General features: G+C 52.7%; 5 protein-coding genes across 6 annotated transcripts; 3 read left to right on the forward strand and 2 right to left on the reverse strand.

Annotated features, from left to right (window-relative positions):
- Positions 1–431: 431 nt before the first annotated feature.
- Positions 432–1,347, forward strand: LTA (lymphotoxin alpha; the record flags this gene model as incomplete). Its single annotated transcript, XM_079934070.1, has 3 exons — positions 432–530; positions 616–721; positions 935–1,347. The coding sequence occupies 3 exons, from the start codon at positions 432–434 to the stop codon at positions 1,345–1,347; spliced, it is 618 nt and encodes a 205-aa protein (XP_079790196.1).
- Positions 1,348–3,415: 2,068 nt separating this feature from the next.
- On the forward strand, positions 3,416–5,185 carry TNF (tumor necrosis factor; the record flags this gene model as incomplete). 2 transcript variants are annotated; one of them, XM_079935321.1, is made up of 4 exons in its annotated part: positions 3,416–3,601; positions 4,151–4,196; positions 4,386–4,433; positions 4,764–5,185. In XM_079935321.1, 4 exons carry the CDS (start codon positions 3,416–3,418, stop codon positions 5,183–5,185), a joined length of 702 nt encoding a protein of 233 aa, XP_079791447.1. The 2 variants fall into 2 exon arrangements, with proteins under 2 accessions (XP_079791447.1, XP_079791448.1); XM_079935322.1 differs by lacking the exon at positions 4,151–4,196 and having other exon boundaries at positions 3,416–3,663; positions 4,408–4,450; positions 4,781–5,185.
- A 2,605-nt stretch (positions 5,186–7,790) lies between these two features.
- LTB (lymphotoxin beta) lies at positions 7,791–9,777 on the reverse strand. The gene is made up of 4 exons (XM_079934130.1): positions 9,523–9,777; positions 9,076–9,127; positions 8,804–8,878; positions 7,791–8,383 (listed from the first exon to the last, which is right to left on the reverse strand). Exons 1-4 carry the CDS (start codon positions 9,682–9,684, stop codon positions 7,929–7,931), a joined length of 744 nt encoding a protein of 247 aa, XP_079790256.1. The 5' UTR covers positions 9,685–9,777; the 3' UTR covers positions 7,791–7,928.
- Positions 9,778–14,145: 4,368 nt separating this feature from the next.
- On the forward strand, positions 14,146–15,854 carry LST1 (leukocyte specific transcript 1). The gene is made up of 4 exons (XM_079934573.1): positions 14,146–14,219; positions 14,596–14,694; positions 15,027–15,049; positions 15,580–15,854. Exons 1-4 carry the CDS (start codon positions 14,198–14,200, stop codon positions 15,727–15,729), a joined length of 294 nt encoding a protein of 97 aa, XP_079790699.1. The 5' UTR covers positions 14,146–14,197; the 3' UTR covers positions 15,730–15,854.
- A 373-nt stretch (positions 15,855–16,227) lies between these two features.
- On the reverse strand, positions 16,228–18,583 carry NCR3 (natural cytotoxicity triggering receptor 3; the record flags this gene model as incomplete). The annotated part of the gene is made up of 4 exons (XM_079934654.1): positions 16,228–16,368; positions 16,497–16,604; positions 16,775–17,119; positions 18,541–18,583. 4 exons carry the CDS (start codon positions 18,581–18,583, stop codon positions 16,322–16,324), a joined length of 543 nt encoding a protein of 180 aa, XP_079790780.1. The 3' UTR covers positions 16,228–16,321.
- Between the last annotated feature and the right edge of the window lie 7,219 nt (positions 18,584–25,802).

Genomic DNA, 25,802 nt, shown 5'->3' on the forward strand with positions numbered 1-25,802 from the left:
GGCCAAGGGGCCCCGCACAGCAGGTGAGACTCTCCCACCCCATCTCCTTGGGCTTCCCCGGCGGTGGACTCCTTCCCCCGGGGCGTTCAGTCCCTCCGACTGGGCTTCAGCCCCTCCTGCACCTCCTGCTTGGGCCTGGGCCTGGGCCTTGGTGGGTTTGGTTTTGGTTTGTTCCCCTCTCTCTGACTCTTTATCTGTCAATCTCTTTCTCTCTGCCTGTGTCACACAGTCTGATCCCTCTCTGTACCCTTCTCATCTCTGTTCGTCTCTCTCTCTCTCCCCCTGCTCACCTGGGGTTTCCCTGACTGCATCTTGTCCCCTTCTCTGTCTGTCGCCCCGTCTCTCAGGGTGGCTGTCTCCACGGGCAGGAGGCCCGTCTTCCGCATCGTGCCCCGCCCCGCTCACTGTCTCTCTCCCTGCAGGTTCTCCCCATGACACCACCTGGACGTCTCTACCTCCTGAGGGTGTGCAGCACCCCCCTACTCCTCCTCCTTCTGGGACTGCTGCTGGCCCTGCCGCCCGAGGCCCAGGTGAGGCATCAGGGCAATGGGGACTATGTGGGCAGCCCAGCCTGACCTTGGGCCTGAGGACCTCTCTGACTCTGTCCTCCCCTAGGGGCTCTCTGGTGTTGGCCTCCCACCCTCAACTGCACAGCCTGCCCATCAGCACCCCCCGAATCACTTCACCCGAGGCACCTTCAAACCTGCTGCTCACCTTGTCGGTAAACATTCACCTGCCCTCCTAGACATGTAGCCCCCAGCCCTCCTCCCATCCCCCTTCAGGGACCCAAGCATCCCCTCCAGCTCACCCCCACTCCCACTCCCTTCTGTTCTCCCAACCATCCCCCAGGAACTCAGTCCAGCACCTGCTTCCTCAGGGATCGAGACCTCTGACCCCCAGGTCCTTGACCGCCATCCCTCCTGGCTTTCCCTAGGAGACCCCAGCACCCAGGACTCACTGCGCTGGAGAGCGAACACGGATCGCGCCTTCCTCCGCCACGGCTTCTCTCTGAGCAACAATTCCCTCCTGGTCCCCACCAGTGGCCTCTACTTCGTCTACTCCCAGGTGGTCTTCTCTGGGGAAGGCTGCTTCCCCAAGGCCACCCCCACCCCTCTCTACCTGGCCCACGAGGTCCAGCTCTTCTCCTCCCAGTACCCATTCCACGTGCCTCTCCTCAGCGCTCAGAAGTCCGTGTGCCCAGGGCCACAGGGACCTTGGGTGCGCTCGGTGTACCAGGGGGCTGTGTTCCTGCTCACCCGGGGAGACCAGCTATCCACTCACACAGATGGCATCTCCCACCTGCTCCTCAGCCCCAGTAGCGTCTTCTTCGGAGCCTTCGCTCTATAGAAAAATCCAGAAAGAAAAAATTTGGTTTCAAGGCCTTCTCCCCATTTTGCCTCCATTCTGACCACTTCAGGGGTCACCACACCTCTCTTTTGACCATTCCATCAGTCTCAAGTCTTCCCCCGTTCTCGGCACCTGGAGCTTCCAAAGAAGGAACTCTAGGCACCCCAGGGGACCACACCTTCCTGAACCACCCCGGATGCTCGGCTGAGGACTTCAAACCTGCCTGGAAATGCCCACCCAGAGCCCTTTGTCTGCCCTGCCCGTCTAGGGGGCCTTGCCCTGGACATGGAAGGGGAGCTGACACATGAGGGAGCTTGAGTGGATGACTGGGGGCAGGGAGGGGGGTTATTTATGAAGGGAAAAAATTTTAAATTATTTATTTATGGAGGATGGAGAGAAGGGGGACGGCAGAAGAAAGAGATAATACACCCAAGAGACGGAGAGTGAGAGGGCGTGGGCACAAGGATGACCTAGCAAGAGAGAAAAAGAGTGGGTCTGAGGGACCAAGGGGCTCTGGAAGGAAGTGAAAGGCTCCTAAGAGCCAGCCATTGCCTGACTGGACACCCCACGAGGAGACGTCTGACCCTTGATGGAGCCCAATAAACCTCTTTTCTCTGAAATGCTGTCTGCCTGTATCTGTCTGTCTGGGAGGGGAGAATTCCCCAGATGTCTCTAAGGAATGGAGGGAGGACAGGAATCAGAGGGACAGGAGCTGTGGGCGTACAGAGAGGCCTAAGGGGCTCTGGTGAAATGTGGTGGCCTCGCAGGGGTGGGAGGAGACCAGAGGATAAGCTGAGAAGACAAAGGAAAGATGCAGGTCCAAAGTCTGGAGGAGTGGAGGTCAGGGAACCCCTGAGGAATGGGGGTGACAGGAGGCTTCTGAGGAGCAGTGACCACACTGAAGGGTGTTTGTTTGGGACTGTGGAGGAGCAGCATGAGGCCCCCGGAAGGCATGGCCATGCCAGGGCCCCGAGGAGTGGGAGAGCCTCCAAGGCTGGGGGACTGGAGAACACAGGGGACGTTTCGGGAGACGCGGTCACGTGCAGGGGCTCTGAGGGCCAGGGCTGTCTCCAGGAAACTGGAGGGAGCAGGGAGTTCTTTGCAGATACATGGCCACACACAGGGACTCTGAAGGGTGGGGTCTTCGTGCAAAAATTGGGGCATCACATGCCCTTGGAAGTCAAGACTGAAACCAGCACCAGGGTTTTGCTGAGTCCCGGGTCAGAGTGAAAGGAGAAGGCCTGCCGTGGTGGGGTTCGTGAATTCCCAGCGTCGCTTTCACTCCTCTGGGGCTGTCCCAGGCTTGTCCCTGCCATCCTGCCCCAGTCCTTGCAGAGCCTCAAGCTTCCCTTCCTCCAGCTCCTCTTGCCCTCAGGGACCGAAACACACATCTCGGGACCCAGCACAGCTTCCCCCAAGTTTTCTCTCCATTAAGGACTCAGCTTTCTGAAGCCCCTCCCATTTCTAGTTCTACCACTACCTGAGTCCGGTCTGGAAATCAGAAGGAAATAGGCCACAGAACTCATCCCCCAAAGAAATGGAAACAACGGGAACTGGGGGGCACGGGGAAATGGGGTCCAGCCTCCAGGGTCCTACATCTACAGCAGTAACTGGCCCAGGGAGCCCCCCTCAGAATCCGGGTGGGTAGGGTAGGAAGTATCCTTGATGCCTGGGTGTCCCCAACTTTCCAAACCCCCGCCCCCGTGATGGAGAAGAAACCGAGACAGAAGGTGTAGGACCCGCTACCGCTTCCTCCAGATGAGCTCATGGGTTTCTCCACCAAGGAAGTTTTCCGCTGGTTGAATGAGAGCCTTTCCCCGCCCTCCTCTCACCCCAGAGCGTATAAATGCAGCTGTTTGCACACCCAGCCAGCAGAAGCTCCCAGAGCGAGGACACCAGGGGACCAGCCAGGAGAGAGACAAGCAACTCCAGAGCCCCCTGGAAATAACCTCCCAGACCACACACCCCCACCCCGACAGGCAGCCAGACGACTTGCTCCCTCTAACACATCCTGCCACAGGGCTCTACCGTCTCCCAGCTGGACTTGAGCCCTTCAGAAGAAGACGCCATGAGCACTGAAAGCATGATCCGGGATGTGGAGCTGGCAGAGGAGGCGCTCTCCAAGACGGCAGGGGGCTCCCAGGGTTCCGGAAGGTGCTTGTGTCTCAGCCTCTTCTCCTTCTTCCTGGTCGCAGGAGGCACCACGCTCTTCTGCCTGCTGCACTTCGGGGTAATCGGCCCCCAGAGGGAAGAGGTGAGTCCCTGGCCAGCCTCGGCTCGTTCTCTCACCCAGAGAGAAATGGGGCGAGATGTGGGGTGGGGGAAAGAGGTGTGCTGATGGGGAGGCTTGGGGAGGAAAACAGTGGAGAAAGATGGGGAGGCAGAAGGAGACGTGGAGAGAGATGTGGGAAGAGAAGGAAGGATGGAGAAATAGGGTGCCTGGCACATGGGCGACGCTCTCTAAATATTTGTCGAATGAATGAATGAGTAAGCAGGGATTCAGATATAAAGAGAGATGTGTAGACAGATAAGGGGTATGGGTAGAAAGATGGGGAAGAAAACAAGTCATCTGGATAAAGATGAAGCAGATACAGCAGGTATGAAAGAGAGATAGGAAAGATGAAGCTAAGGGTGTCTGGCACACGGCAGGAACTCAATGAATGAGCTGTTAAATGGATTATGGATGAATGGGGAGAGAAAACGAGACGCATCAGTGCAGAGAGTACAAGCTAGAGAAGCAGCCGGCTGTTTCTCCTTCAGGGGTGACTTGCTTTGATACTAATCCTCCTTCTTCTCCCAACAGTTCCCAACTGGCTACTCCATCATCAGCCCTCTGGCTCAGACACTCAGTAAGTGTCTCCAAAACCTCTCTCCTAATTCTGGGCTTGGGTGGGCGTAGGGGTTGGTCCTGGGATGGAAGCAGTAGGGGAAATTTAGAGTTTGGGTTTGGGGGGAGGAGGAAAGGAGGTCAAAGTAGTGAGATATTTTCTGGGAAGCTTAAGGGTCTCTCACCTTCTTCTTTTCTCTTTCCTCTTCAGGATCATCTTCTAAAACCTCAAGTAACAAGCCCGTAGCCCATGTTGTAGGTAAGTGTTCTGAGGATGTGTCTGGGGGACGAAGAAGCAGATGGGATGGGGAGGGGTAGGATTTGGCTGCTGAAGCCAGGCTGAGGGTAGACAGACCTTGGAGACAGGGTGAGAAGGACTCACTGAGCTCAAGGGGAGGGTGGAGGATACTTAGAACTTGAAGGGGATGCTCAGAGCCTCATGGCCAGATGGGATGTAGGAAGACAGACAGAGGGGACAGGAACCGGATGTGGGGGGTGGGGTGGGCAGAACTTGAGGGCCAGGATGTGGAGAGTGGAACTGACAGGGTCACAATGACTCACCCCTCCCTCTTTTTCTCCCTCCCTCCAGCCAACCTCAGTACTCAGGGGCAGCTCCGGTGGCTGAACACATATGCCAACACCCTCCTGGCCAACAGCGTGAAGCTGGAAGACAACCAGCTGGTGGTGCCGACGGATGGGCTGTACCTCATCTACTCCCAGGTCCTCTTCAGGGGCCAAGGCTGCCCTTCCACCCACTTGTTCCTCACCCACACCATCAGCCGCATCGCTGTCTCCTACCCGACCAAGGTCAACCTCCTCTCTGCCATCAAGAGCCCTTGCCAGAGGGAGACGCCAGAGGGGGCTGAGGCCAAGCCCTGGTACGAGCCCATCTACCAGGGAGGGGTCTTCCAGCTGGAGAAGGGTGATCGACTCAGTGCTGAGATCAACCTGCCCGACTATCTGGACTTTGCTGAGTCTGGGCAGGTCTACTTTGGGATCATTGCCCTGTGAGGGAGCAGGACATCCATCCTATCCCACCTCAATTACTTTATTATTTACTCCTTCAGACCCGCTCATCCCCTTCTGGTTTAGAAAGAGAATTAGGGACTCAGGCCTGGGCTCCAAGCTTAAAACTTTAAACAACAACAACACTTAGAAATCAGGGATGCAGGGAAGTATGGCCTGGACAATGGGGCACTGACCACCACCAAGAATTGGAACTGGGTCTTCTGGAACTCACTGGGGTCCTTGCGTTTGGATTCCTGGATGCAACCTGGGACACCCAGAATGTGGGGGCCAGGGGACCTTGGGTTCTGACTGGAACACTTCAGAACATTCCTTGAGAAGATCTCACCCAGAACTTGACATGAGTGGACTTCAGGCCTCCCTTTCTTCCAATGTTTCTAGACTTCCCTGAGATGGGGAGCCCAGCCACACCCCAACAGGGCCAGCTCCCTCTATTTATGTTTGCACTTGTGATTATTTATTATTTATTTATTATTTATTTATTTACTAATGAATGTATTTATTCAGGAGGTCAAGGTGTCCTGGGAGACCCAATGTAGGGGCTGCCTTGGCTCAGATGTGTTTTCTGTGAAAACGGAGCTGAACTGTAGGTCGTTCCCACCCTGCCTCCTGGTCTCTGTGCCTCCTTTTGCTTATGTTTTTAAAATATATTTATCTGATCAGGTTGCCTAAATAATGCTGATTTGGTGACTGACTTGTCGCTACATCACTGAACCTCTGCTCCCCAGGGGAGTCGTGTCTGTAACCGCCCTACTGGTCAGTGGCGAGAAATAAAGTGTGCTTAGAAAAGAAATATGGCCTCTTTCTGGGAATTAATTCTTCATTGGCCTCTCCTTGGGGGTGAGACGTGGCTCCCTGAAGTTCTTTCTCCACAGGGCTTATGATCCCTGCCCCTCACCCCTTGGACTGCTGGGGCTCAGGAGACCCTACATAAAACAAAGCCCCACTGAAAATGCCCCTCCCCCAAGAAAGGAACCTGAACTTAATTAGCTCTCCCTCAGGGCCCTGGAATTTCCAACTCTGGGAATTCCTATCCAAGTGGGGGAAATCCCGCAGCTCAGATGAGATTTCCGGCTGTTGCGGCCTGACCGAAAGACCCCGGGGAGCGGCCAAATTCTCAGGTACCTGAATCACAGCCAAGGGACTTCCAGGCAGTCGGGCACCTGGGCTCCAAACCGCCTGATCCCGCCCCACGCTCCTCCCCCTGCCAGCCCAGTCCTAACTGTGCAAACTGAACCAGTCGCTGAACCTCGTCTATCAAAGAGAAGTAGGAACGCCCACCGCACACGGGGCCCCCTGAGAACAGAAGACCTAAACTCATCACAACAGAGCAGCTAGCGGAGCACTCGGTGAATTCTGGCTTTCTCCCTTTTCCCAGCCCCCGGTCTTCTACCCGCTTCCATCTCTCAGTGGATGGAATTGAAGAGGAAGAAGAAAATAAAAAACAAGGAATAAGATGTAGGTGAAGGACCCACCCCCCCATGCCAGCTTGGTCTCCCTGATTTTCCTGGCGAATGATGAGGAGAGGGATGGGAGGTGGGTGAAGTGGAAAGAGAAATGCATTCCTCCCCTCCGGGAAGGCTCTTCTGGACACAGAGTCAAAGACAAATATGGAGTCAGAAATGAAGACTCAGAGAGTGGCAGCCCTCACTGGGCTCTGAAGTTGGGCTTTCCTTCCTGCTAGGGTTGCCAGGCAGGGGGAAAACTGTGCCGTGTGCCGCAGAGGTGGGGTGACCTGCTGGGGTAACCTAGATAGAGCCTTGGATCCTCCTCCAGCTCGGGGCTGAAAGTCGGTCACGGGGTGAAGAGGCTGCTGTTACTCACTCTGGGGCCGCGACACTTGCCCACTCATGGAAAGGGGACCTGAAGTGTGACTGCGGGGTGAGGACCTTCCATCCCACCCTGGACAGGGCCAGGTGACATCAGTTTTTCCTCCTCCCCCGGTTCTCCCTGGTGTCCTCGGGCACTATCCCCACCCCATCTCTCTTTCTCAACCACCCTCCCAACTCCTTCAGCCTCCTCCCTTCACGCCCGGTCCCCACCCCCACTGCCCCGCTCCCCGAGCTGTGGGTCTTCCCCTGGAGAAGAGTCGACTGAGGCTAACAGGGCCTTCAGGCAGCTAGCAGGGCGGAAACGCTGTCCCCTCAGTGCTTCATCATCAGCCCTCTTCGGGTTTACTCTGCTGGCTGGGCCTTTCTGAGTGGTACTTGCCTTCCCCGGTAATGACCCCTGTCACTACCGGGAGGGACCCAAGAGAGAAGAGTGCAGTGTTGAGTCTGCGGGGACCATGTGGCCTTGAGAATCAGGACGCTTGGAGTTGCTTGGGGCTTTGTGGAGAGCCCTTTCCTTCTACCCTCTAAATGGGCTAGTGCTGGGGCAAGGCCATTCAGAGGCAGGGGTGGGTGGGACCCACAGATCCCCATCCCAGGGAACAGAGGCCATGCCAGGTGTTATGAATAGTTTCAAGACACCAGGAAAATACAGAGACTATTTAACCGACATTTGTGTACCCGACCCGAATGAAGACACGTCAGCATCTCAGCATCTGTACCGGCAGCACTAAAGCTTTACCTTCTTTATTTTCACCAGGCTCAAAATCAGTTTCCAAACAGTCTTCTCCATTTTCGCCACGGCCATGGGGTCCCTGGTGTCTGGGTCCCCAATATCTAGGCTGATTCGTTCACATACTCCCACCATGCAGTAGTCGTTTTAGGGACGCGGGTAGCCCTCACCCCACCATCACCGCCCCAAAGAAGGTCTTTCCTCTCCTGTAGTCCACCATATCGGGGTGACTGATATTGACGTACACCCTCTCGCCCCTCCGGAGCTGCACCAGGCCGCCGAACCCCACGCTCGTGTACCAGAGAGGCCCGTACTCGTGCCTCTGGGCGGGGTCCAAGACCGGGCTCACGGTCTCCGCGCCCTCGAGCAGTAGCTCGGGACTCCCCGATCCATAGGCGCCCCCCGCCCGGTACAGGCGACTGAGCAGCGTGACGGAGCGGTCCAGGGGGTCCCCGCCGGGAGGGGGCGCCCGGCCCCGGTAGCCGACGTGACAGTAGAGGTAATAGAGGCCATCCTGCGGGAGGGCCAGCCCCTCGGCGCCCGAGAACTGCGTCCCGCTCCTCAGAAACGCCTCTTCTTTCTTCGCCTCCCAGCCTAGCCCCTGCCCCGTGGTCCAAGCGCCTGCGGAGAAACGGGCCAGTTGGCTCTCGGAAATCCGATCTTGAAAGGAGCGATCCAGGCCTGGGACTTCTGGGAGGGTGGGCCTGAGGGACAGTTGGGGCTTTTAACCCACTGCAGGAGTCCAGCCGGGCTGGGGGAGCGGGGTCATGGCGCTCTCTCTGCAATGAGTACGAGTTGGGACTGAGGGCACCTGGGTGTGCGGTACAGAGCGCTGTGGTGGGGAGATCCAGGCCGGGTTTTGACTCCTCCGGCGGAGGGGGAAAGCGAGAAGCTAGAATGCTGGGCGAGCAGAAGAGTGCGTACTGTAGCAGCGGTGAAGCAGGTGGGCTACCCAGCAGGGCAGTAACAGAGCGAAGGGACTCTAACTGTGGGCGAGCAGAACTGGCACCCTTGGACTCTTCAGGTCTATGAGATCCTTACCAATGAGGTGGGCAGCCGGGAGCCTGGGGCTGAGATCTGTTTCTGCCTCCTCCTCCACCGGCAACTCCCGGGACTCTGGAAGGGGCGAAGAGTCCACGGTTGGGGGCAGGGCAGCCACCCACGTGTAGTCACCTTGAGAGGACAAGGCGCCAGGGCCCAGGGATGGGGCACCTGGATTCCTGGAGGAAGAGAGTATCTGGGGATGCTGATGGATGGGAGCTGGGAGTCCCTGAGGGGCAGAAGCAGGGGAGGGGGAGGTGGTCGGCTCTTACCAAATCGCTGATGGGCCTGTGCTTGGGCGCCTGGGTCAGCGGTCCCTGTTACCTGAGTGGGTGGGGTCACAGGGCCCAGAGTTCAGTCTTAGCTGATGCCAACCCCCCCCCATTCCCAACATAGATGCAAGCTCGACTTGGGGTTTCTCCCACCAGCCCCAGCCTCGAAACACACCTCCCTGGAATGGAGAACAAGTAAGGCATCTGTACTTGGGCAGAGAGACAGAGGCCCAAGTATGTCTTGGGAAGAGGAGAAGAGACATACAGACAACCAGAAAGGGGCTTGGTGACATCAGGGCACAGCAGCATCACAGGAACGTAGAAAGAGGACCAGCAAAGAGACAGAGGAGACATCCCCACTGGGGGACAGCCAAGCCAGCTGAGCTGGAAGAGGCAAGAGGCACAGCCAGAGGTGAGGCCCTTGGAGGATTTGTGGAAGCCACTCACCAGTCCGCCCTGCTCCTGGGGCACCAAGGCCAGCACAGCCAGAACAGTGATAGGCACAGCCAGCAGGAGGGTCACCAGGGAAGCGGCTCCTGCGACAGCCAGCAGGAGGCATCCCTTCCCCTGGGGCCGCCTACCCCGGCACTCCAGCCCCAGCGCCCCCATTGAGACTGAGCCAGGGCCAGGGCAGGGGGGCTTTCATACCTCAGGGGTGGGGCCACCCCCCCCCCCCGTAGACCCACACACCTGGCTGGGACTTTCCGAACACCCCTGCTCCCCTCACCCTGCTTCCTGTTTACCCAGAGCTAGGGTGGGGCAGCTGGATGCCTGGGTTCTCTGAACTGGGGAGGGAGCTGGGGTGAAGAGACAGGCATTCACGGTAGAGCTGGAGGGGGCCTTAGAGATCTTCTGACTCAGTGGGAAGGGAAACTGAGGCCCAGAGAGGGAAGCTAGCTTGCAGAAAGTCAGGCAGCTGCAATGAGAACACAGAATTCCAGATTGCTAGTGTGGTCTGCATTCTTCTTCTTCTTTTTTTAAATTAATTAATTGATTGATTGATTGATTTTGGCTGTGCTGGGTCTTCTTTGCTGCGCAGGCTTTCTCTAGTTGCGGTGAGCAGGGGCTACTCTTCGTTGTGGTGCGCGGGCTTCTCATTGCAGTGGCTTCTCTTGTTGCGGAGAGGATCTGGGCACGCGGGCTTCAGTAGTTGTGGCACACAGGCTCGCAGGTTCTAGAGCGCAGGCTCAGTAGTTGTGGCACACAGGCTTAGTTGCTCTGCAGCATGTGGGATCTTCCCGGACCAGGCATTGAACCCGTGTCCCCTGCATTGGCAGGTGGATTCTTAACCACTGTGCCACCAGGGAAGTCCCTGGTCTGCATTCTTCTGCACCCCAGAGGTGGGTGCTGGAGGGAGGGCTGCATCCATATCCCTGAGGTCAAGGGCTGGATTGGAGGACCAGAACTGGAATCTCCAGGGATGGATGTCTAGGTTCCAAAGAAGAACCTGTCCCCACACTGGAATGACCTCCTCCTCCCATTCCCTTGCGCCCTCCAAGCCCCCAGAGCTAGGTGAGAAAGGCAGAGTTAAGCCAGTCCATGGTGATGGCAGCTGAAGGGGGCCTCAGCCTCACCACTGACTATTAACTCACTGAGGAGGGATGGAAATAGAGCATTACCTCCCTTGCTACACAGAGTATAGACAGGAGAGCAATGAGGCATCCACCGCCAAAGAGCTTCACAGTCTAGAATGGCTCCATCCATTTAGTAGATGCTGACTAAGTGTTAAGTGAAGAAAGGAAAAAAGGATGAATGAGTAAGCAAAACAAAGCAGTAAGGACCAAATGAATGGTGTAGTCGGCAGAGCAGTAGGAGTTGAAGGGAGGAAAAACCAGGTCAAGAAAGTTGGAGGTGGTCCCAGATCATTTCCCCTTCTTGCTATCTCTGTGTGTTCAGGTAATAATAATAACAACATAGCTAATATCCAGATAGCATTTGGTATGTGCCCACCGCTAACCTACACACTTTATATATAATAATAATAATGCTCTTTCTCTCTTCCTTCCTTTTTCTTTCTTTCCTTCCTTCCTTCCTTCCTTCTTTCTTTCTTCCTTCCTTTTTCTTTCTTTCCTTCCTTCCTTCTTTCTTTCTTTCTTTCTTTCTTTTTCTTTCTTTCTTTTTCTTTCTTTCTTTCTTTCTTCTTTCTTTCTTTCTTCCTTCCTTCCTTCCTTCCTTTCTTTTTGGCCACACGGCGTGGCATGCGGGATCTTAGTTCCCCAACCAGGGATCAAACCCGTGCCCCCTGCGGTGGAAGCGTGGATTCTTAACCACTGGACCTCCAGGGAAGTCCTATAATAATGCTTTTAATCCCGATAAAAACTCTTAAGAGGGGAGCTTCCCTGATGACGCAGTGGTTAAGAATCACGGGCTCTGAGACAAGAGAAGCCACCGCATTGAGAAGCCGGTGCACCGCAATGAAGAGTAGCCCCCACTCGCCGCAACCAGAGAAAGCCCGTGCACAGCAAAGGAGACCCAACGCAGCCAAAAATAAATAAATAAAATAAATAAATTTATTTCAAAAAACTCTAAGAGGAAACTGAGGCACAGAGAAGTTAAAGAACTTGTGGAAGGTCACACAGTAGTAGCAGAGACAGGATTTGAACCCAGGCAGTCTGGCTCCATACCGTTAACCACAAGACAGTTTAAAAACTGAGTACTGACTTCAGATTTGTCCATTTCAGGGTATGTAAATCTTACCTTCCTCACTCTCCCCAAAAAAGAATAGGGAAACAAATACTGAACTTGAGTCAATGATAAGCATGGTAAAGGGTTTAGAGGTAAAATGTACTGATGTTTGCAACTTTGAAAGGTATCAAAAAATGAGATGGATTGATAGATATGTGATAAAGCAAATATATAGAAGAATATTAATTGTAGAATCTAGGTGGTAGGGATAGGTTCACTGTACAATCCTTTCAATTTTTTTCTATGTTTGAATGTTTTAATAATAAAACATTTTGAAACAATATTTTCCTACTGTCCTGCATGGGAACACTGTGGATGGGAGAAGGGAAGGAAGTAGCAGAAAATTTCTGAATCTGGAGAAGGAAATGCAAATGCTTATGGGCCCAGGCACCAGATCTCCTCTTCAGTCCTTGCTTCCACATGAGCTCCCAAGTCTTCACCCTCCTCAAGGACTAGGTGTGCCATCCTCCAGCATTTATCTCCCTCTCCATCACAGTGCCACTATGAGGCCTTCATCTAGGTCCTTGGACTACCACCCTTACTTTTGTGCTCAATATCAGAATGTTGCTCGCTGCAGGAAGGCCACCTGGATTGCCCACACCTCTTTTCCCAGCACCAACTTGTCATCAACTTTCTGTCCTAGATCTATCAGCAGTGCTCATGTCGATCTAGTCTGGCTGTCTCTGACTCTCCTGTTTGTTAATCAGTCAGCCAAGTGCCCTGTTAGATACAGCCCCAGAATACCAGGAGAGTTACCCAAATCCACTGGAACTCCCAGTCTGCCTTGGGAGCTGGAGTGTGTGTCCACACATACCAGGATCATGAGCTCTCAGCGACACAGTGTAATTGGGAAAAGTGAATCAGGGAAGGCACCTAGAAGGGATATGATCACTGACGACTTGTGGGATCAATAGGATGGCTGGAGGGCTTTCCTGGTGGCGCAGTGGTTGAGAGTCCGCCTGCCGATGCAGGGGACACGGGTTCGTGCCCCGGTCCGGGAAGATCCCACATGCCGCGGAGCGGCTGGGCCTGTGAGCCATGGCCACTGACCCGCGCATCCGGAGCCTGTGCTCCGCAACGGGCGAGGCCACAACAGTGAGAGGCCCGCGTACCGCAAAAATAAATAAATAAATTTTAAAAAATAGGATGGCTGGAGCTGACAGGGATCACAGGCTGAATTATAGTCCTAGGAGCCTAAAAGGAAAAGATGTTGTAACCCTAACCCTCAAAGCCTAACCTCCTCTCCTAACAATGCTAGGGAGGCACCCAGGCTGGGGGAGAAGTTAAACCAGAGGAGGGGCAGGAATGTCTGAGGTGGCAACACTTTACCCAGGCAGCTCCGGTCAGTCAGGAGTCTGTCCAACCGCAGGCCACAGACTCTAGGTAAGCTGGGCGAGAGCAGGGAACCCTCATGAAGGAAACCCAGGGAGGGGACAGTCACCCCCAGAGTGAGGTGAGTCTAAGGTGAAGGAAGGGAGAATATGGCTTTGAGGTTCCCTGGGCCCTGGGGGGATCCTGTCTGGCCTCTGTCTCCACTTCCCAAAGATCTGCAAACAATCCACTTCTGCCGCCACCACCCCACCCCACCCCCCCCCCCCCGTGGCCACCGCAGGCCCTCCTCCACCTGTGCTTCTGCTCCCCACCTGCCACCCCCCCATGTCCCAGCCTTCCTCCTGAACCCAGGATGGTCTCAGTTTCCACACCCTGGTCACTGCCTCTGGCTCTGGATGAAGTCAGCGGCCCCCTCTTCACCCTCAAACAGGAACCAGTGGTTGTAGGGCAGGAAGTGCCTGAGGGGAAGTTATGGGCCCCAGACGCTCCTCCATGCCCCCCTTCAGCCCCAGCAGTATCTGCCCAAGGGAAGCGGCTCTCCACACCAGCCAAGCGGGGGGCCCCCCTTTCCCAAGTTGCTCTGGGGCTGAGGGAGCGGCCGTAGGTGCCAGGTGGCGCTGGACACCACCTTCCCTATTTTCCCACCAGTCGCCACGCACCCTCCAGACCCCAGCTCCTGCCTCAGCCCCCTCACCAGAAACTAGAACTATCCAGTGCTGGAGAGGCCCCTATGAACCAGCTGGTCAGCCTAGGGTCGGAGAAACAGAGTGGGCTCTGGAGCTGGACAGAGCTGGCCTTGAACCCCAGCTCTGCCACTTCTGGGCTGGACGTCCTTGTCGGAGTCCAGCCTCGAGTCTCAGGTCCTTCACCAAGGAAATGGGCACAATACCCTACATTGTTATGGGGATTAGCAGTGACGAATAGAAAGAGCCCAGTTCAGGGTTGGCACATAGCTAAGGCTCCTCAGCCTGGGAAACGATTGTAACAGGGGCCCCAGACTTTACAGATGAGGAACTTGGGGCACGTGACTCACCCCAGGCCATTTAGCCTGGAAGAGCAGCGCTAGGTTTCCCAACCTGCAGGCTAGTCTTCAGTCCCCAACCTAATGGGAGCTTGTGGGATAAAAGGTAAGGTAACCCTCCGCTCAGGGAACAGTGGATAAAAAGCGGTGTGTGCGCGGGTCGTGGGTAGGTGGCCAGGGTCTCTTGGGGCCAGCCAGTGCAGCAGACAAGGGGCTTCATGGGGAGGCCCAGAGAGGGCAGCAATGTGGTGGGAGGTTTCTGAGGGGCGAGTGGTCTCGGGGACGAGCGAGTTAACTGATGAGTCATGGCCACCTCTGGGAGGAGGTGAGGGAACACAGTCTGGGGTGAAGAACCTCTGAAAGGATGGTTTTCTGTCTCTAAAACTGTTGGAGAAAGAAGCTGAGATCCCCGACCAACAAGGAGGACGGGGTAAGCTGCAGAGAGAAATGGGCTCTCTGACACTCACCCCTTTTCCCTGCAGACATACGCCCTTACCTATATGGGGGCCTAGGGCTGGGGGTGCTTCTGTTCCTCGTCATGGTCATTCTGTCCGTCTGCCTGTGTCGGCTCCGTGGGAGAGGTGAACCCCACCCTCACCTCCCTCTTACCCCCTCACCCCTCACCCCCGGGCAACACCCTGTGCCGTCCCCCACACACCCTTTCCTCCTGTGCTCCCAGACGCCCCCATCAACCCTCACTGGCCCCTCCTGCCTGAGGAAGGGGGTAGAAGTTGGGGGGTGGAGAGGGGAGGGGAGAGTGTCCAAAGAGAGGGACCTTGGCTTTTAGCTGTGGGAACCACAGGGAGGTTGGCAAGTGAGGAAACACCTGCTGGGGGTGGGGAGAGTGGGCGAGGAGGGCTGGAGGTGGCACAAGGGAGACAAGGGCCAAGCCGAGCTTCTTCTTTTCTTCCAGTGAGGAGGCTGGAGAGGAGCTGGGTGAGTCTGGGGCAGAGAAGTGCGTGATGGGGCAACAAGTGGGGGCTGAGGTCGGGGGGCAGGAGAAGAGGGAGAAACGAGCCGGAGAGACAGAGAGACAGAGGAAGTAAGAGAGAAGCAGAAAGAGGGAAGTAAGGGCTGAGAAGAAGAGAGGAAAGGAAAAGGGTAGAGATGGAAAGAAGAAATAAGACAGAAAGGAGAGAGAGGAAGAAATGAGGGAGAGAGAGACAAAAGTGAGAGGCAAAAATCAGAGAGAGAATGAGAGAGACACAGGGAAAATGAGAGAAATCAAGAGAAAAAGTAAGAGAAGGAGATTAAGAGTGATAGAGGGGGAGAGTGAGAGAGTAAGAGAGACACAAAGGGAAAAGGACAAGAGAGGGAGACAGAAAGAGAGAGAGAGGGAGAGAGCGCGCAAATAGAGGCAATGAGGTAAGAAAGCGGGGCAGGGGAGCAGTGAGAACTCAGAGGGCAGCGTCAGGGGAGGGAGGCTCCTGGGGACCTCCTGTCAGCACCCTCTGTCCCGGCCCCAGGCCCAGCTCTCGCAACAGGAGCTCCACTATGCGTCCCTGCTGAGGCTGCCTGAACGGGAGGGACCTGACCTCGGCAACCAAGAAAGGGAAGGCAGCAAGGAGGACCCCAGCACGGACTACGCCTGCATTGCCAAGAACAAACCGGTCTGAGCACCCCCAGACGCCTCGTCCAACCCAGGCGGTTGGTCAGGGCCATGCTGTAAAGACCAGTAAACACCCAGTAAAGACCATGGTCTCGCCACCCTCTGTGTCTCAGGCTTCTCCATCTACCTCAAGCCCCGGCTCAACAGGGCCACCATCAAGACCTAAGCAACTTACCCTCCCACCCATTCTTACCCACCAGGGATCCACTGGGTGAAGAAGGGTGTTTAGGGACCCAGGCTCCCCTGAAGGCCAGAAAAGAGCATTTGTCTGTGGGCCACTGAGAAGTAGAGCTAATCATGTCTAATAGTCCACTTTTCTCAGGACAAAGGCCTTAGCCTCCTGGGGGGAGAAGGAGGTGTGTTGAGTCTCAGGATGATGGTGGGAGGGGACTCTAGGCACAGTCCTGGGAAGCTCCCTCCTTGGACCTTTCCAGACCAGACTTGGTAGAAGGCAGAGTAAGAGTTGGGAGAACCTAGAACAGGGCACATTGGGTCATCTAGAGCAAGAAATACACAAAAGGAGTTAATGGTGGGGCAGAGAGGGATTTATTGGGGGGTATCTTGAAGAACTTGGAGTCACTGGGGTCTGAAATCACTCATCAGAGGCCATCCAAGGAGTGGCAGTGTGTTCCCATGTGACAGTGGCCTGGTGGAGAGGCCACAGGGGTAGCTCAGTAGCTGCCTGCTTCTCTCCGTGGTCTCTGTCTCCACCTGCTCCAGCCCTCTCAGTGCCCCTCCCACCTCTGCGCACATTGTCCCGGCTCCACTACTCACATTTGCCCTGGTAATAGATGGTGCTGCCCATGGCCACTGAGAGAAAGCTGAAGGCATAGAACCCAGCCCGAAGGAGGAAGACTGTGCCGGCAGCTAGCTGAGGAGGTCCTGCACGTGGGTGGGGATGGCGAGGGGGAGAGGGGCTTAGGAAAGGAGGCCCTGGGAAGAAGCGTGCACAGGCTTAGGGAGGACAGTGGGCCTCAGGGAAGGACTCTTGACTCGACTACCAGGGAGAGTGGGGCCTCCGGCCAAGGAGGCACAGCTTCCCAGCACCTCACCTTTCTCCACCACCAGCAGAGTCCCGTTCCCTGTTCCGACACCCAGGCCCAGCACCTCCACCCTGCACACGTAGACTCCGGTGTCACGGGCTCGGGTGTCCCAGATGTGCAGCTCAGCCTGGTGGTCACAGAGGAAACGGGAAGACGGAAGAGGGGCCAGGCGGCCCCTGAACTCTGCGGTCTCATTCCTCACCTCCTTCCCTGGGGCCACTTTGTCCTGGTACCACGTGACAGAACCAATGGCCAATTTCCCTTGGCTGGCATTGAAGGAACAGGGCAGGAAGGCAGGGCTGCCCTCCTGGGTATGGATCTCAGGGGGCTGGGACACCCAGAGAGCACAGGATCCTGGGGGCAGAGAGAAGACCCAGAGAAACACCTCCCCAATTACTCCAAAGAAAAAAGACAAGAGAGCTTGCAGTAGACCATCCCTGCTGTACCCCACCCACAGAGGGCCCAGAGGGACGAGCACTTCAGATGTCTCATTAAGCCTTTCCTCTTTACCAATCTAATTTCTTAACATTGCTTATTAAATTGTTTTTCAAATTCTTTCCCATACCAACTCTCACCCTCACCCTCTCCCATCATTCTCCAGTTCCATTCACTAGTAACATTTTGCTGAAATTTAACTTGTCACAGTGAAAGTGAAGCTCATTCATGAATGTGGCTGCCTAGTTAACTAATACCGTTAATTATATTATTCCAGGTATTATCTTAGTACTAATAGCATTCTGTTGCATACCATCCTTGCTACTTTGGTTTTTTTTGTTGTTGTTGTTAAAGAGCATTAACTAGGGCTTCCCTGGTGGCACAGTGGTTGAGAGTCCGCCTGCCGCTGCAGGGGACACGGGTTCGTGCCCCGGTCCGGGAAGATCCCACATGCCGCGGAGAGGCTGGGCCCGTGAGCCATGGCCGCTGAGCCTGCGCGTCCGGAGCCTGTGCTCCGCAGCGGGAGAGGCCACAACAGTGAGAGGCCCACGTACGGCAAAAAAAAAAGAGCATTAACTAATTAAATCTCCAGGTGAAGATATGGCTATAATTGCTTGGGATCCCTATTTAACTTATCTAAAATGATGAATTAAACCAATTATTAAAATTCTTGATTAAATTCTCTAGTTAATGAAATTTACCAATCAGTCTTCTATTTCAGTGATTCTCAAACTTGAGAGCACATTGGAATCACCTGGAGTGCTTGTTAAAACAGATTCCCAGGCCCCACCCCCAGAATTTTTTATTCAGTGGGTCTGGAGTGGGTCCTGAGAATTTGCCCTAGGTCCCCGCTGACGCTGATGCTGGTCTGGAATCCACACTGAATTTAGTCAATGAATATGTCTGACAATTAAAATCAGTTTCATTAAGAAACTTAACTTAGATTTAATTAGATCTCCTAAACTCCTAATTATATCTAGACCCTAGATAATAAGCCTTGTTTAATAAATTTATTAAACTCATCAAATTAAAACTGACCCCTTCCTTCAAGCCCTTCCTTCCTTCAAGCCCTTTTTTACTGGTTCTTTAAACTTTATCTTGTTAGGAACGTGGCTGGAAAGGAAGAGTTTTAGGATGGAAGCTGGGGAATGACCTTCCCAGCGGGTGACATGGAGGGAACTGCGAAGTGGGGAAGCCCACTGGGTATCAGCTTTATTGAGGGATGCCCTGCTTTCAGCCCCCACCCAACCTGCTCCCCCGGGACATCTACGTCCAGCCTCCCCCATCCTCCATCCTCCCAGCCCCACACCCCTCAGGGTCCTGGGAGAAACCCCTGTCACCTGGATGGACCGTGATGAAGATGAGGAACAGCATCCGGGCCATGTCGAAGGGTGTTCCTGTTGACGAGGGGGACATGAGCAGTGAGGTCTGGGTGGAGGAAAACGACCCACTAGTTCTGACCAGGACTTTGGTCACTGGATGGGGGTGGGGAGCTTCCTGTGACACACAGGACTGACACATCACTTACAAAGGACCTCAACGCCCCAGGGCCTGGGGCATCACACGCATGCCTCCCTGAGGAAAGAGGATGCTGCTGACGGGGGTATCTGGGTCACTAGGAGGTGGGGGCAGCATGTGCGCGTGTTGCCTAAGTGTTTGAGGGGGAGGGGGGGCTTAGATGGCCGGTCATGCTAGGGTGGGTGGGTGGATAGGTGAGACCAGGATGTGGTTCCCCTATCTTGTGAGGTTCAAGAAGACCAACACTTTACCAAGAATCAGCCTCCAAGAGCCTTATCTGGGCTCAGAGCTAACCTACTTCCCCTCCCCTTGGCTCAATAGCGCCCAGGTCCACCCTATCCATTCCCTTCCTTCGAGTCCGGTCCTCCCCCAGGGCTGCTCTAGAAATTCTATAAATGAGAGGATTAGCAGAAGTCAGCTGATTGGTCGTGGCGACAGGGAGTTGCCAGGGACTCTGTTTCGCTTAGGATGTGCTGACTTGGGTGGATTGGCAGCGTGAGTGCCGCTGATGGGGAAGTTTGGATGCTTTCACACTCAGATCCCCATTAAAGGAATACGCCTCTTGCAGAGGTCTGCTTTACCAGGTGTGTTCTGCACAGATTTATCACCCACTGGTCAATTCACTCATTTTTTATTTTATTCATTATTTAGCTAATATTTATTGAGAAATCACAAAGTGCCCCCATTACGTGAAATGCATTTTGACAAACCCAAATGAAATACACATTATGTGACACATAACTCCAAGGTTATGCAGGGATTAGTACAAGAGTATGCAACACACTCTTGTACATGCATTACACACCTACATGAGATAACACAGCACAGAGAAAAGAGGATGATGTGTAATATGCCGGGTGAAGCCTGCCCAGCCCTCGCCACACATTTTCCCTCTGGCTCCTTTTATATCCGTACATATTCTTTCTTTCTGGCCGAGTTTCTCGCTGTTTCACAATACATCCATAGTGCAGTCCTAATCTCCACTGCAGTGATTTGGAGCATTTTTGGAGAAGTAGTAATTTTATGGTTAAGAATGCTGGCTCGGGGCTTCCCTGGTGGCGCAGTGGTTGAGAGTCTGCCGATGTAGGGGACACAGGTTCGTGCCCCGGTCCGGGAAGATCCCACATGCCGCGGAGCGGCTGGGCCCGTGAGCCATGGCCGCTGAGCCTGCGCGTCCGGAGCCTGTGCTCCGCAACAGTGAGAGGCCTGCGTACCGCAAAAAAAAAAAAAAAAAAAAAAGAATGCTGGCTTGAAGTCAGGCTGTGATCAGCTCCCCTACAAACTAGTTACATAATCTTGAACAAATTATTGAACCTCTCTGAACCACCTAGACAAGCACGGTACCTCACAATCTGGGAAGGAGTGACTCAGCCACTCTCTCTTAGTGGAGTGGCTGCCTCCTCAGGGCCATCTAACCAGAGGCTGTGGAAATGTGGTGCCATGGCAAGGCAAGGGCTGCCCCCTGGTGGTCACAGAGAAGGGGGAGGCCTGAGGCACCAATATGTGGCTTTTCTCAACTAGGCCTTAATTCCAGCTTCTGCCCTGTCCCTTACCTTGCCTTGTCCTATCAATGCCCCATCCCCATCCCCAAAGGGTCAATGTGGAGCAAATTGTCTCTTGTACTCAACTGTGGGAACCCCATGGTTTGGGGAGGGAGGGAAGATCACCACCAGTGGAGTGGGGGTGAGGGGCTGGAATGGGCAACTGGCCTGAGGATAAAACTCTGTATTTCACAGGGCATATAATTAATCACATGGCACTACTCCATGTCCCAGGGCAATGCAGCTTAGAAGCCAAGTCAACATAAATAGGAATCATGGTTCCCCTACTTACTGTAAAATGGGAGTAGCATCTGTCAGTTTTCAGACTCCACTGTAGTGGAGGGTCAATGTATGTTAGCCTTTATCTCCTCCCCAGTCCTGAGCTAGAATGACCAAGATTATAGCTGGGCCTGAACTCAAAGGTGCTTTGCTCTTTCAACCTCTTTTGTCCACCTAAGATTTCCAGTATCCAAAACTGTTGTGGATTATGAAGACAGTACTTGGCTTTTCTTAAAGTCCATCTAGAATAAACCCTGGTGTATGTGTGGATTCAAGGACCCTTTCAATAAATCTGAGACCCTCTAGGGCACTTTAACCTGTGGGATGGGAACTGCTGTGCTAATAAGCTCAGCAAACTCAAGGACATAACTTTTCAAAAGAAACTTTTACCAGGTACTCAAGAAGAAAGGCCACAAGTAGGAAAGTTGTGAAATGGATGTACACACGTCTCTGGTCTGATTGCTTTAACATCCAGCTGTGGGCTGCCTTGAGGGTGGTCAGGGCCAACAAACTCCCAACTTAGAGCTTAGAGCAGGAAAAGAAGTGAAAAAAACAGAAGGGATTCTGGAATCCCAGCACAAGTGATCCCATCTCACCTGGTGTTTCCTCCTCTACGTGTTGGCAAGGGTGACTTCTCCTCCAGCTGAGTCCTTATAAATATTTTTCAACTAATTAATGGTTCTCAGGATATACTTTCAACCTCTGACCATGACTTCTCTGAGGTTCACCCCACCTCCTTTGGCCTCTCCTTCTTGCTGTCACTGTCCAACTCCCTCACATTCACCAAGAGCAGACGCCCGACTCTCCAGCTTCCTCTCTATTTCAATCTCTGCCATCTCTCTGGAAGATTTAATGTCCATGTATATGACATTATATACAGATGTAAATATATATTTATATAGTAAAGTACATAGATCTTAAGTGTACAATTTGATGACCTCTGGCAAATATATACACCCATGTAAACAGCACTGCAATTGAGATACAAATCATTTCCACCACCCCAGGAAACTCTCCTATGCCCCTCTTTGGTCAATCCCCTTCCCCTCCCAGGAGCAACTACTGATTTATACCCCTGTAGATTAGTTTAATCTGTTCTTGAACTTCATACAAATGGAATCCTAGAGTATACACTACTGTATCTGGCTTCCTTCATTCTGCATAATGTCTGTGAAATTCATCTATGTTGTTCCAGGTATCAGAGGCTTGTTCCTTTTTGTTGCTGAGTGGTATTTCATTATATGGATGTCCCACAGTTTGTTTATCCATTCACCTGATGATGTACAATTGGATTATTTCTATTGGTTTGATATTATGAGTACCTCTCCTATGAACATTCTTGCACACAATTTTCAAATTACTTTTCTATGCACTGATTTCACAGCTCCTTCACCTTGTCCACTCCATCCATCATCTTGACTCTACATGACCTATACCTTGGATCTTTTCTCCATTTTACCTCTTCTTTCACAGGGACATAAAAGCAATCAGACCTGAGTCCCTCCCAACTCCTGTACCCTCCACATGTGCTTTCACACCATTCTCCTGTTGGAAGACTTTTGGGATGTTTCTCTTACCTTCATTCAACTGAGCATCTACTATGGGCTTACCTAGGCAATTCTGTCATAGCCACATTTTTTTTTTAATAAATACATTTATGTATGTATGTATGTATTTATTTTTGGCCGCGTTGGGTCTTCGTTGCTGTGCGGGCTTTCACTAGTTGCGGTGAGCGGGGGCTACTCTTCATTGAGGTGGCCTCTCTTGTTGCGGAGCACCAGCTCTATGCGCGCAGGTTTCAGTAGCTGTGGCACGCGGGCTCAGTAGTTGTGACTCGCAGGCTTTAGAGCGCAGGCTCAGTAGTTGTGGCACACGGGCTTATTTGCTCCACAGCATGTGGGATCTTCCTGGACCAGGGCTCGAACCCGTGTCCCCTGCATTGGCAGATGGATTCTTAACCACTGCACCACCAGGGAAATCCAGAGCCACAGTTTTAACTACTGCTAGTCTCTGTCGAGTCCCCAGTCTATATCTCCACCTCAATTTGTACCTTTACCTCAGGCCTCTTTCTGAGATCTGAGTCCAGATTATCTAACTTCCCTCTAGACATCTTCCCCAGAATGTACCACAGGCATTTCAAAATCATCAGTGTCTACCCAAACCGGGTCAGCCTTCTATATTCCCCACCCCAGTGAATGGAAACCATCTACCCAGTCACTCAAAGCAAAATCCTGGGACTTATCCTATTCTGCCTTCTCCCTCCATTCCCCCAACCAAAAAAACCCCAAGTGCTATCCATTCTGCCTCTGAGATATATAAGTATCTTTCTCTGCATTTTGATTCTCACTGCTAGTTAAGGCCCTCATCATCTCAGGATGAAACTAGGACAATTGCTTCTCCGATGGACAGTGGGTTTCCTCTCAATATTCATTCCACGTCTCCCTATCTGAGCATCAGGGCTCATCCATCTATTCAACTATGCCTTTACTGAGTGCCTTCCATGTGCTAGACATCCTATCTTCATCTTCCCTGATCTCTCTTTCCCTTACCTCTCTCCTTATCTCTCATATATCTCTGTCCACAGCTCTATTTATTGTCTCACCATCTTTATTTTTTATTTTATTTTATTATTATTATTATTTTGGGGGTATGCGGACCTCTCACTGTTGTGGCCTCTCCCGTTGTGGAGCACAGGCTCTGGATGCACAGGCTCAGTGGCCATGGCTCACGGGCCCAGCCGCTCCACGGCATGTGGGATCTTCCCGGACCAGGGCTAGAACCTGTGTCCCCTGCATTGGCAGGTGGATTCTTAACCACTGCGCCACCAGGGAATTCCTGGTCATTTCTTTTTGTTACTCTTTTTTTTTTTTTAAAGCTTATCAGTTTGGGGTTTTTTTTTAGTATTTATTTATTTATTTGGTTGCACCAGGTCTTAGTTGAGGCACGTGAGCTCCTTAGGTACGGCAGGCGGGCTCAGTTGCGGCTCGTGGGCTCCTTAGTTGTGGCATGCAAACTCTTAGTTGCGGTATGCATGTGGGATCTAGTTCCCTGACCAGGGATCGAATCCGGCCCCCTGCGTTGGGAGCGCAGAGTCCTATCCACTGCGCCACTGGGGAAGTCCCACTCATATTTAAATGAGATAGATTTTTCTAAACTATTAACAGGAGGAAGTTTGGTGGGGGGTCAGAATGGCTTTCCAGACTTACAAGTACAAGGACTCCTCCTCTTTTGCCATCACAATGGATTATTTCCTTAAATTTGGCACCTCTGTGTAGCCACTACCTCCTTGGCCTCTGAGAACCTCTCCCAGTTAAGTAAGCCTTTACCCCCAACCTTAGGCTTCTTTATTTCACAGGAGACCTCACAGGCTGCCACCTCCCGAGTGCACCTAAGGTGGTGCACTTAATATTAGGAGAATTTTGCTGCCACATCTGGGTCCCTTTGGCTGCTTTAAAACATTCTCTCTCCACCTTTACGGGTATTTGAATCTGTTCAGTCAGCACTGCCCTCAGCTTTTCCCTCCAGGGGTGAGGCCTTTCCTCCTAGGAAGGAATATTTGCTTTTCTTTTTTTTTTTTTTTTTTAGCAGTTACCGGGACCCTCGCTAGTCCCCTGCTCTTCTCAGAGGCACTCTTGGGGAATGCCTGCTCAGCGGGGAATTTGGTCACACGGACACATAAATCGGAGTTTGTAGGTACTCTGTATCTCCTAGCTTCACTGAAAATGTAGCGCGCGTGTGCGTGCGTGTGTCTATGTGTGTGTGTGTTTCCAACCTCTTTACAGGAGTCAAGAGGGGAAATTTAGAAATAAACTGCTGCCACATTCCCCTCAAAGCCCTACAAGGAGGCATTTTAGAAAAGAAAAGCCTTTGGCAAAAGCGATGTTGGTGACTCGGTTATGGTTCTCCAGAGCTGTACCTCGTAGACTCAGAATCCTAACTTGTTTTCCTGCCTCCCGGAAAGCCTCTTGTTAACCAAGCCCCTGAGTCTGGTGCATACACCAGGATGCCCTTTTGTTCATTTGCAATAAGAAATAGAGCTACAGCAGAGATCCGTTTCTTCCCAGCCCCCCACACTCCCTCCATACACACATGTACACTGTATCATTCAGGTTCTCAAATTTGGTTCATTTGAGGAAATAGTTTTGTTTTGTTGTTTTAATTCGGCTGGGCTGGGTCTTAGTTGAAGCATGCGGGATCTTTAGTTGCAGCACACAAGATCTTTTTTTAGCTGCGGCATGCGGGATCTTTAGTTGTGGCATGCGAACTCTTAGTTGCTGCATGTGGGATCTAGTTCCCTGACCAGGGATGGAACCCAGGCCCCCTGCATTGGGAGCGCAGAGTCTTAGCCACTGGACCACCAGAGAAGTGCCCAGAGATAGTTTATTTACCAAGGTGCAGGTCAGGTATAGGGGAATCACAAGGCTTATTGCAACCCCGGTCCAAAGGGATGAGGGGAGGAGAAATTACAGCAGTGGTTTTTACTCATTTTGTGCCACAGATCTCTTCAGCATTCTGGTAAAGTGTAAAATAAAAAATATATAACAAAGTAAAACAATTACATTGAGTTCCAGTTATCAAAATATTAATAAAATATTGGGATAGAAAAAACCATGTACTTATTACCGCATTAAAAGACAAGAGATTTAAAAGAGAGGCAAGTTGGGACTTCCCTGGTCGTCCAGTGGGTAAGACTCCACGCTCCCAGTGCAGGGGGCCCGGGTTCCATCCCTGGTCAGGGAACTAGACCCCACATGCAGCAACGAAAGATCCCGCACGCCACAACTAAGACCCGGCATAGCCAAATAAGTAAATAAATATTAAAAAAAGAAATACAGGCAAGTTGAAGTTAGACTTTAAAAAAGATGTATCAGTGCAAAAGATGTTGTTGGCTTGAGTAAGAACTTTAAACTGTGAAGTGGTCTTTGACAAGGCAACACGTGTAATGTCGGATGTGAGAAGAGGATGTACTTTTTCTTTTCCAAATTCACAGACCACCTGAAAGTTATTCCCTGGGCTTCTGAAACCTGGAAAAGGACAGCATCATGTAGAGCAGGTTGCCTGGAGAGGAGCATTGCCCATAGATGGAGGTGTCAGCCAGCCTGAGGTGACCTTGTGGGAAGGGAGTCAGAGGAATGAATACCTTTAACTTAATGTGCTCCCTCCTGTTGTTCTCCTGCCACACTCCCCATCAGCCAAGACAGCTAGAAGCCAGAGGTGCCCTTGACATAGTCTGTACAGTTAGTCTCCTGGGGCAGAGGACAGAG

Source organism: Stenella coeruleoalba (genome assembly GCF_951394435.1).
Source record: "Stenella coeruleoalba genome assembly, chromosome: 10".
Classification (NCBI taxonomy): Eukaryota; Metazoa; Chordata; class Mammalia; order Artiodactyla; family Delphinidae; genus Stenella; species Stenella coeruleoalba.

Bases quoted from the DNA above. Each gene is read 5' to 3' on its own strand.
- LTB (XM_079934130.1), bottom strand. From the start codon at position 9,684: ATGGGGGCGCTGGGGCTGGAGTGCCGGGGTAGGCGGCCCCAGGGGAAG. The intron at 9,128-9,522 runs GTGAGTGGCTTC...CCACCCACTCAG, and splicing joins CCCAGGAGCAGGGCGGACTG to GTAACAGGGACCGCTGACCC. The intron at 8,879-9,075 runs GTAAGAGCCGAC...CGCCCCTTCCAG, and splicing joins ACAGGCCCATCAGCGATTTG to AGTCCCGGGAGTTGCCGGTG.
- LST1 (XM_079934573.1), top strand. From the start codon at position 14,198: ATGGGAGCTTGTGGGATAAAAG. The intron at 14,220-14,595 runs GTAAGGTAACCC...TTTTCCCTGCAG, and splicing joins GGGAGCTTGTGGGATAAAAG to ACATACGCCCTTACCTATAT. The intron at 15,050-15,579 runs GTGAGTCTGGGG...TCCCGGCCCCAG, and splicing joins GGAGGCTGGAGAGGAGCTGG to GCCCAGCTCTCGCAACAGGA.